Consider the following 10,964-nt stretch of genomic DNA (forward strand, 5'->3'; position numbering starts at 1 on the left):
GGTGGGAAGAGAATTCCCGACTGGCACCAGGGAATCCTGAGTGACTGAGCTGCGGCCGTGTTCCTCTGCTCAGCCAGCTCGGTTCTGGCCGCTCCCTTTCAGGAACTTCGAGTAACAATTTCTAATTCCAGTTTGGTTTATTATCTAAAGATTTTGAAAATGCCATAATCCACTTGCAATTCCCAGGAGGAATTGGTGAGCCCAGCTGTCCACCACACTGGGCTGAGAAGCTGCTGGGGCTGAGGCCAGCCCTGCTCCATGCAGGGAATCCCTCATCTCAAAAGGCATTTTACGAGCTCACACTGCTTTAATATCCCAAATGTTTGTACTGTGAGCAATTAATGCAAGGTAGAGACTTAACTGACAGCAGCTGTCAAAGATTCCTGCATGCAATTAGCTTTAATATTCCTCCAACACCTTTGTGATGCTCCTTACATCTGATTATTTCTCTCTTGGAAGGTGAAATTGGAGTCAAGTCACGTTTGCTGGCTTTTAGTGACACCAACACCCACTTCCAAGCTTTCAGTTACACGTAAGTTAAATGGGCATTAATTAATTTTTTTTAGCAAGCACTTACATTCTCTCCCTTGCAGCTGGCTTTGGTTTTACACACTGAGATCCTCATTTTTCTCAGCCAAAACCCCCAAACCTCCTGTAAGAGCCCACCACAGAGCGCTGTAACAACAACTGTCCTCCAGTGACCGTGTCTGTGGGTCCTGGTAGAGCTGTACTTTTGGGTATGTTGGAAATAAAACATCTCTGAGAACACGTGGAATTGTTTGATTCAACTGTTGAAACTGCAGGGCAATGAAAATTTAAGCCTGTGTGTTGCTCTCTTTGCCCCCAGAAGCAGAGGTAAGGCTTGTATTCACTTTTTCCTGCTTTTTAACTAAAATGTTTGAGCTTTTTTCTAGAGAACCAGCGTTTTTTGTTTACTTTCCTAGCACAGAGTGGGCTGGAACAGCACAGCCTGCAGTGTGACTGTTATAAAAAATAAAGGAGCCCCTGGGTTCCACTGGGTGGCTGAGGTTAACTGGGAAAGGATCACAGCTCCTGCTGCAGCTGGACATCAGGAATTTCAAGGTTCAGGCAGGTAGCACTAATAGACTTTATTCAAGTTTCAAATAATCTTCTGTAAATCATAGAAAAATAGAGTCTCTTGGTTACAGGCTGATTGGATGCCAACACTGGCACAGAAATTACACATCCTTTACTTGGAGAGGTAAAAAAGGGAGTGCATAAAGATGTGTGAGGCTCAGACAGGCTCTCACCCCTCTGCAGCATCCAAGGGGCTCATGCAAGGCTGGGGTTCCCTCACAGGGAAGCAATCTCAAACACTGTTTAATGGAACTGCAAGGATGTGCTCCACGTTTCCAGACGAGCTGTTCGGGATCCTGGCTTGGCTGGGGCCCTTGCTGGTCCCTCTGAGGAGTGCCCAGCTGGGCCAGGGCAGCCCGGTCTGTGTCATGCCAGCCCAGTCTGTGTCATGCCAGCCGTGCCAGGCTCTCCCTGTCCGTGCCCCTCCCCACAGGGAGAGCTCCGGGCTGTGTCAGGGCCGGGGTCCCTCAGCTGATGGAGCCGGGCAGGGCCCTTCAGCTCCGGGGAGCTGGAGCGATGCACAAACGGAACCTGTGACCTGACAGGGCTTTCTGTGGTGTTGTGCTGTGGGAGCTGCCCCAAAACACAGCACTCATCACCCTCTGGGGCTGCTCTGGGCTGAAGATTGGTCAGAAAACATTCCAGCCCTGCACGGGGCTGTCACAACCCTGGGTGTCACCCCTGAGCCACCACCGTGGCCAGGGGAGGAGGGCTCTGCTTGCCTGCTTCAACATTTTAGAACAACCGTTTTGTCACTTTTCTGATTAAAATCTGAGCTTAGCAAGGAAGGGCAGACATTGACTGTAATACCCTTAAGCCCAGCTTTGTACTAGAGGTGATTTATCTTGCATCTTAAAAATACTCAGCACTGCTCAGGTGAACAGGGACCCTTCTGAGGTACCGTAGCTTGTATCCTTCACCTGTTTCCCTCAAGTTTTGGAAGGAACCAGGCCCTCTCCTGCTGCAGCTGTGGAATTCCCTCACCCAGGGGATGTCCTGCATCCCCTAATGCTGCAGTCCTGAGTGCTGGAGCAGCAGGGAAAAGAAAACCATGGCCTCACAAGCAGGGGAGTTCTTGGGCTGAGGTTCCTCAGGCAGCAGTTTGAGACTCCCAGTGGGAAGAACCCCAGTCCCAGTTGGTGCTGAGGGGCTGTGCAGGGGTGCACAGTGAAATACCTCATCTCTTCCCATCCACGACTCTAAAGGAGCTCTTGGTTTGGGTCCTGAGTGTCCTCGGGTTCCCGAGTGTCCTCTGGCTCCTGAATATCCTCCCGGTCCCAGGCAGCAGAGGGCGGTCTGTGCGAGGTGTCCCCGTTGATGTCCCTCAGGGGGTGGTAGCGATAGTCCCAGTCCCGGTGCTGCCGCTGTGCCCGCACCCGCAGCACCAGCCCCACGTTCCCCAGGGCACTCAGCAGAAGCACCAGGGCCAAGGCAGAGCTCAGGGAGAGCCACGAGCCTCTGTGGGATACACAAATCACATCACCAACAGCTCACCTGTGTCACCTGTGCCCAGTGTGCAGAGGATTGTCCTCCCTTCTCTGCGTTCCCGAGCTTGTGGGCCTGCTCTCAGGCAGGACAGAATCACGGAATCTTTTAGGTTGGGAAAGCCTGTGAGATCATCGAGTCCAACCATTCCCCAGCACTGCCAAGGCCACCACTGACCCGTGTCCCCAAGTGCCACACCCACACGGCTTTTAAATCCCTCCAGGGATGGTGACCACAGCCCTGGGCAGCTGTGCCAGTGCCTGACCACCCTTCCCATGAAGGAAATTCCCAAATATCCAACCTAAGCCTCCCCTGGCACTACTTGAGGCCATTTCCCCTTGTCCTGTCCCTGTTCCCTGGGAGCAGAGCCCAACCAACCCCCACCCCCGTCAGGGAGTTGTGCAGAGCCACAAGGTCCCCCCTGATCCCCCTTTTCTGCAGACTGAACACTCCCCATGCTCTGTGACAGCCTCTGAGATGCACAGTGAGCACCACACACTTACTCTGACAGAGAGAATTTTTCTTTGCTCTTTTCCTTATTCTGGGAAGCCAAACACTGCCCAGCTGGAAAACAAAGAGGGAAGAAAGGTGGGGAAGGGTGTAAAATTCCACTAAAAAAGAGCAAGCTTAAGCAGAGCTGGTGACTAAGCAAACACCATTATGCACTAAAGCTGCTCTTCCAACTCTTTTTTAGACCCCACCCCCCTGCAGTCGGGTACCTCTGTGTAAGTGGTCCTGCAGTGCCCCGTGGTGGGTGATGTTGCAGCTGCCCGTCTCGGGGTCACAGGGACACGAGTGGTCACATGCACAGCGGCTCTGGCAGCTCGGCCCAAACCAGCCCAGGGGACACTCTGGGGATGGGATCACAAAGGGACTGGTCATTGCCAAAGCTCCAACTGCTCTGAGACCACCCAGGCTGTGGCTGCAGCTCCCCCAGCTCAGCTGAGCCTGCAGCAGCCTGGGAGCTCTGTGCTGGGAGTCCCAGGCTGCTCTCTGGTGTGCCTCAGAGGGAAGTTTGTGAGGAGCTGGGATCACAGAATCATGCAATGGCTTGAGCTGGAAGGGACTTCAAAGCTCATCTTGCTCCAACCGCCTGCCACGGGCAGGGACAGCTTCCACTGTCCCAGCCTGCTCCAAGCCCCATCCAGCCTGGCCCTGGACACTGCCAGGGATCCAGGGGCAGCCACAGCTGCTCTGGGCAACATCTCTGGGATGGGATTGGCTGAGTGTTCCCAGACTGGAACAGAGCATCACTGACAGAATCAGGCACCCAGGAAGTTCACTCAGATACAGGGGGGCCTGGAGTGGTTACAGGACGGAGAACAGGGCCAGCTCCGTTAGCACTGGCACAAGGAGTGTGAGGGTGGGATGGCAGTGCAGCCCTCTGGAGCATTCCACAGGCACTGACCTGGATCACCTGAGGCCTGGGCTCCAGCAGGGCCTGGTGCAACACCCTGGAGCAGAGGATGTTTTGTGTTCACTCAGGGGCTCTGGGAAATGAATGCAGTTCTTTGGGGCTGAGACTAAACAGGAATCCACAATTTTCTGTTGATGAAGCAAACTCCTCTTTCCTCTCTGCTCCTTCCTCTCCTTTCTAGCCCCTTTGGGTAGAATAGGCAGGCCCCAAAGAGCTGGGAGCCACCTGGTGATGTTCAGGCCTGAGCTGCCCTGGCAGAACTGCCCCTTGCTTTGCCTACAACAGGTGGCTCAGAGGTGACACAAAACGCTGTCCCCAGCCCCGGTGGTCACTGAGAGCAGCCCTTACTGTGCTCACAGCCGGCGGGGCAGGAACAGGCTCCGTGCATGGGGTCATAGGAGCTGCCGTGCTGGCACCGGCATTTCTGGCTGCAGGACTCCCTGTAGGAACCAGGGGCACAAGCAGAGATGTCACCAGGGCCCTGGCTGCAGAGGTGAGTAATCCCAGCTCACAGCCACAGCTCAGGGTGTGGAGGGATGCCCAGCAACAAGCTGAGTGTGTGCCCTGAACAAGGAGCAAGGGCTTGAGTGTCTCACACCAAGCCAATTGTGGATGTTCCAGCTTCAACTGAACTCTAACTGCCAAAACAGAGCAGCCCACGGCGTGGCCTTTCCCTTCCCTGCTCCCTCTCAGGCAGGCAGCTGTTGGGAAGGAGTTCCCACTCCCCTCTCCCTGGCTGTGAAGAGGCAGTGGAGTAGCAGTCAGTATTTACCTTCAGTGCAGTTGCTGCCAGTCCAGCCGGCGTCACACAGGCATCCAGCTATGCAAACACACAGAACAGGCATTACTGACGACAAAAAACACTTGGAAGCAGCAAGGACTCGAAATTAGGAGCCTCTGCCTCTTGAGGTGTCCTCTTACCCCTGCTAGGGAACCCCCAGAAGAGGAATCCTGTGCTCACACAAAGGGTGGGTTCACACACACCCCCTCCCCAGCTGCAGAGCAGAATCCCTGCTGATGGCATTCCCGGGGATCAGCTCTGGGTCAGCTACTGGCAACACCTGCACCCACCAAGCTCTGCCCAGCCACTGGGGCACACTTGAATGAAAGCTGAGTCAGGAGGACAGGAAGAGAGTAACGGGATTGGGCACAGAGGGGCAGAAGCTGGGGTCAGACATTCCAGCAATCCCTAGGTTCAGATTCATGGGAGAGTAGCAACTGCACACTTGTAAAAATTACGAAGTAGGAGAGGCAAGTAAAGAAGGAACAGTAAGGGGAGGGGATAGAAGCAGCTGCTGTCACACAGCGTAATACACAGCCCTGCCCATCAGCAGCCTCACAAAACACCCAGAGCACAAGCCTGGGGCAGAAAGGGAAACTGAGGCACGGAGCTGGAAGTTTCGAGCCCCGAGCCCCAGCCCAGCCCTGCTGCTGGCTCCCAAAGGCAACGTGCTCTGACCATCTGTGCCTCAGACGCTGGAGGAGAGGGGAAGCAGCCCCACCCACCCAGCTGGTGGCTGGCAGGCAGGCAGAGATTCCCCAGGGACATTCCCAGGGATGTGAGGCCAGGTCCTGCCTCCCCTGCAGCCCCTCCGTGGGACACAGCGCAGGACTCACAGGCGCTGCAGACGCCGTGCAGGCTGCAGTTGGCAGGGCCGCAGTCCAAGGTGTCACAGGCTGGACCTGCCCAGAAGTGGCCGTCGCAGTGGCAGTGCCCAGCCACGCAGAGCCCGTGGCCACTGCAGTCAGGAGGGTCGCAGCCCGGCTCGTGCACACACACCACGGTGGAGATGCTCCGGGGACACCGCCACATGCTGTCAAAGGGGCTGGGGACAGCAGAGGGGACAGCGTGAGCTGGGACAGCACTGTGCTGCCCAGCCCGACCCAACACCAGTTATGGAATCCACAGATTCCCTCCTGATCCACACTGCAAACGTGAACATTAATACTGGGAAAATATAAACATAAAACTACATTGCAGTCAATGTTTTAACTGTGTGATCAATCCCATCTGATAGGTATCATTTCAAACATGGAATTACAGAAGCAACACAGTCTCCCTTTAAGCAATCCTAGCTTCCCTAATTTTGGCACCCAATGCACCTTTTCTTGAATGTTATTTGCTTTGATATAAATGATATCATTGCAGTTATGGCAACAGAATGTTAAATCCCTTCATGTTTATAGTCAGAACTGACTAAAAAGTTGAATTTGAAGTAAAATATTCTTTAGATTCCCTCCAATGAGGCAGGGCAGGGTCTCCCAGTCAGTGTATCTCTTCCATTAATAATAAGCTGCTGACAGATCTCTGCTAATTCCCATGAATGTACAGCTCTGAGCCTCCCAGACTAAGAGCTGCTGCCTTATCCAATTCCCACATCAGCCACTCAGTCACAGGCACAGCTTTGCTGCCTGTCTGGAACCAGCTCAGCTTTAATCCTGGATGACTAAGTGGAAAAAACATGGAGTCACTCAATGGCTTTAAATTTGAGAGCTGCTCTCTCCTGTGGATCCTGTCACCTGCCTTTGCTGTGCCCTCCCAGCCAGGCCAGCGGGTGGGACTGGGCTCTGCACCCTGACAGGAGCAGCCCTGGGCACGAGCCAGCAGCACCTACCAGTGCTCAGAGGGGTAGTTGGCGAGGGTCCCGTTCAGGACCAGCGTGGCAGAGCCTCCACCATCCAGGTTGATAGCATTGATGACTCCCTGCTGCTTCAGGAATTCTGCCATTTCCCACAGGTTGACCCTGCAAAGCAGAGGTTGTTTGTTGATTTGCCTTCAATGAAGCTGTTAGATCAGGAATGTGTTGCTCTCTGTGGTGGAAGGGGAAGCTCTCCCACCCCGGGCACCCTGAGGAGGGCTGTGTAAGCCTTTTCTGGCCCTCCTGAGTTCTGCAAGTCTCTGCCTTAAAACATATCCCTGGCAGCTGCAATGTCCCTCCAGTCCCAGGAGTTTAAGACCTTATCCAAGCCCTTACCCTCTGGATTTTGTCTGTCCATCCACGTGAACCAAGACCAGCCGGCCCTGACTGTCATGTCCCACGGCAGTCCTGGCTGAGATCACATTGATGAACCTGTCAAAGGTTCCTGCAGGACAGGGAACAGTTCACACTCAGCTGGGGGACACAATGGGATGTTAAGACACATCTGGTCTGCAAAACAGCTCCCAGCAAGGGGTTCATCTGAACTGAAACACAGTGAGAACACAGCCCAGGCTCCTCTTGTTCATCCAAGCCCTACAGAAGTGCTCTTGGTTAGGCTTTTGTCTGGCACAGGGACAAAGCAGGGGATTCACAAGCCCTTGGCTTTTAACTCGTGTAAGAGGCACCTGCTTCGAGTTTCTCTGGACAGGTTAGATGAGACAGGAATTCTTGGCTGTGAGGGTGGGGAGACAGGGTGCCCAGAGAAGCTGTGGCTGCCCCTGGATCCCTGGCAGTGTCCAAGGTCAGGCTGGACAGAGCTTGGAGCAACCTGGGCTAGTGGAAGGTGTCCCTGCCCATGGCAGGGGGTGGAATGAGATGGTCTTTAAGGTCCTTCCATTCCAAACTACTGTAGGATTCTATGAAAGCTGACTTCTTAAGTGCCCCTCCTCCCAAGAGCCCCATGGCAAGGACAATCATGGCCAGCCTGAAGCCAGGCCCCACAGTCTTTACCTGTGGTCTGAATGTCACCACACTCGGCCGCCCGACTCTGGTTGATGTACACCTCTCCGTTTCTCAGGAGCCAAACCACCCCACTCACAAGCTGCACAAAAGGGTTGGATTGATCCAGGACATCTTCCTCAGACAGGTAACTAGGAACAGAGAGCAGGAGGGTTACCCACAGTCACAGCATGTCATGTTAAAGCCTCTCCTGCTGCCAGCAGGCTCCTGAAGCAGGGAGAAGGGGAGAAGAAGGTGGAATGAAGGTTAGCTACATCTAAAATGAGGGGTCAAGCAGTGTGAAACATCACCTTAGCAGTCAGAGCAGCCCGTTCTCTGCTCCTCTGCACAAACCCACAGCTAATGATGGTCCCAGGCCACTGTGCCTGAAACAACTCCTGCCAGCAATGTGGCCAGTGGATCCGAGCCAGGGTAACAAGGGCAGAAAGCATCTGGCAGAACACAAGCACAGAGCCACTGCCAAACACTCAGGGATCTGTGGAAGCAGCTGGAACATCTTGCTGCCTGTCAGCTTCTATTCTCCAAAAATGTGACACCAAACAGCTTTGGAGAGCACTTGGAGCTACAGCATCCAGCCTGCCTGCAGCTGCACTGGATGCTACCTGCTCCTTCCATCTGGGAAGGCAGCTCCTCTGCTCCTGCAGAAGGACTGTTCAGCTGCCACCTCCATGCTCGGGTGTTGTGTGTCACCACAGGGTGCTTCCCAAGGGATGCTGCTCTCTCCTGAATTAGGGTGATGAGTAACACCTGCCTCATTGGAGCCTGGTGCTGGGGGATGTTTGCAACCGGGAGGAGAGGATGGGAGCAGGGGCTGGAGCAGGACGGCCATGCTCTGCCAGAGGCTTTGGGTTTAAAGGTGATTTTTTAAATGTCTTGTGGGAGCTGGATGCTCAACTTGTACTTGTTTGGTATCTGCGACTGTAGGCAAACAAAGCTTTGTGTTTTGTAGAAAAGTGTAATTGCAAATACCTGAATGGAAAACATGCAAGAAGAATTCCCTTTTCCCATGGGAAATGAACACAAAGACAACATGAACATGGCTGAAAATAGTTCAAACTACACAACAGTTCGGGGCAGGGACTGACAGCTTTTAAAGCCTGGATTCACCCACTGTCAGCCCAGGGAGAGGCAGGAGCTTTGCAGGGTGGGGCTAACTGCGCCCTGTGCTGTGTCCTGCTGGCCATGATGCAGCGTGAAAGAGTGAAGTTGTGAACGACTTTCCCCACTGTCCTGACAGCCTAAATTATTTACACCCAAACTATTTTTCTGGTCATGGTTTGGAAGGCAAAAAGCCACCAAGCACCATGATAACTCCATTTGATAGGGACATCCTGCCAGAGCTGGGGAGCAGCAGGGCAGAGGTGAGGTTAAGGGCTCAACAGTGACCCTGAAATTGCTGTTGGTCCCCTCTGCAGAAGCCCCCTCACTGAAGGGACATGTCACTGACCCACCCAGCCCCTCTCTCACATAAATCAAGGCCATGGTACTCATGGCTGTCAGAATGGCTGCAGGATAAAGCCCTGGCTTGGCACACTCTGTGTGGCTTTGCAGGGACACAAAGCTCACTAAGGCCTGGGAGTGAGCTACCATAAGGGTGGAGAATGCAGCTTCCAGGCTGCTGCTGTGCCTTCTGAGACCATCAGAAGGATCCTGGGAACCCTTCTGGGACCTTTATGATCCTGCTGCTGCTGGGGAAGGACAACTCCTGGAGGCTTTTCAGTCCAAGGAGCACTACAGTCCCTCAGTCAGAGGGTGCTCAGAGCTTCTGTCTCCAGACAGAAGTCACATGGGGAGTGTCACATGGCCAGGTGGGCAAGAAGGCCAGTGACACCTGGCCTGGACCAGCCACAGTGCGGCCAGCAGGCCCAGGGCAGTGACCATCCCCTGTGCTGGGCACTGCTGAGGCACCTCCAGTCCTGGAGTCAGTTCTGGGGTTCTCACAGCAAGACAGACCCTGAGGGGCTGGAGGGTGACCAGAGAAGGGAACAGAGCTGGGAAGGGGCTGGAGCCCCAGGAACGGCTGAGGGAGCTGGGAAAGGGGCTCAGCCTGGAGCAAAGGAGGCTCAGGGGGGACCTTGTGGCTCTGCACAAGTCCCTGACAGGAGGGGGCAGCTGGGGGGGGGCGGGCTCTGTTCCCAGGGGACAGGGACAGGAGGAGAGGGAACGGCCTCAGGCTGGGCCAGGGGAGGTTTAGGTTGGATATTGGGGAAATTCCTTCATGGAAAGGGTGGTCAGGCACAGGCAGAACTACCCAGAGCAGTGGCGGAGTCACCATCCGTAAAGTGTTCTAAAAAAGTGTTGATATGTTCAGTCACAGGTTTGCCCAGAGAGGATAAGGAGTCTCCATCCTTGGAGATGTTCAAAATTCAACCAGATATGGCCCTGAGCAGCCTGCTCCATCCAACCTGTGCTGAGCAGGGTGCTGGATAAGGCACCTCCTGAGGTCCCTTCCAAGCCCAGCCTTTCTGTACTGCAGCCAGAGCACACGCACTCCACTCTGCATCTCCTCTGCAGTGAACACAGAGCCCTCTCCCACTTCTACCCCTGCCCAGCGTCCCTACTGCAAGGTGGGAGAGGAGACACTGGAACCTGAGCAGCTAGAGATCATAACTTAGCTTCTCTTCATCCTAGGACATGAGCCAAGGGCTACAGAGACAGCTGCACGAGGTACAGCTAAAACGTCCCTAGCTTCAGCATTTAAAGTGAGCTTCTACTCTAACTGGGGAGGCCAAAGAGGCAGTGCTGGGATGAGCTTCCTACCCAGTGATGCCTAAAAGTCTTCAGGGTAGAGAGCGCTCTCCAAACAGCCCCCAGCTCTTACCCGAACACCATGGTGCCATCTTTCCGGATGCCAAACTGAGCGTTTTGTAGGCCTCCAGAGTCTCTCACCAGCCTTCCATCACTCACAACATTCCCAAGACACTCCCCAGTTTCCATGTTAAAGTACCCGCCGTTCTGGGCCACCAGACACTTCCTGAGCTTTGCAGTCTCCTCCACGGGGGCTCTGCGCTGAGCCAGGCAGCCGCCGGCACCGCCCGGCTCCAGCACGGAGAAGGTCCTCAGGGGGTTCCTCACGAAAGTGAAGTGGCCATAGATCACCTTGCGGTCGCTGCCCTCCGGGGGGATGTACGAGACAAACGTTCTGGTGACAGCCACAGGGCCGGCCGTGCTGTTGTCGCCGGGCCACGCTTCGTGCGTGACGTTGCCGTACTTGAGGGGCTGGCAGTCCCTGACGTGCCGGTGGCTGTGCCGAGGGCCGTGCTGCCAGGGGGGGTACGGCTGCAGCGGAGGCTCGCTGGGGGGGC

At 54.8% G+C, this 10,964-nt stretch overlaps 1 protein-coding gene across 1 annotated transcript; it reads right to left on the reverse strand.

The window, feature by feature from the left end:
- Nucleotides 1-1,089: 1,089 nt before the first annotated feature.
- NAGPA (N-acetylglucosamine-1-phosphodiester alpha-N-acetylglucosaminidase) lies at nucleotides 1,090-10,959 on the reverse strand (the record flags this gene model as incomplete). The annotated part of the gene is made up of 9 exons (XM_017741239.1): nucleotides 1,090-2,556; nucleotides 3,087-3,147; nucleotides 3,303-3,434; nucleotides 4,773-4,820; nucleotides 5,618-5,826; nucleotides 6,616-6,744; nucleotides 6,976-7,084; nucleotides 7,651-7,790; nucleotides 10,481-10,959. Coding segments are annotated over 9 exons (1,566 nt in total), but the record flags the coding sequence as incomplete, so codon positions are not given.
- Between the last annotated feature and the right edge of the window lie 5 nt (nucleotides 10,960-10,964).

Source organism: Corvus brachyrhynchos, unplaced genomic scaffold, assembly GCF_000691975.1.
Source record: "Corvus brachyrhynchos isolate BGI_N302 unplaced genomic scaffold, ASM69197v1 scaffold58, whole genome shotgun sequence".
In the NCBI taxonomy this organism is placed as follows: Eukaryota; Metazoa; Chordata; class Aves; order Passeriformes; family Corvidae; genus Corvus; species Corvus brachyrhynchos.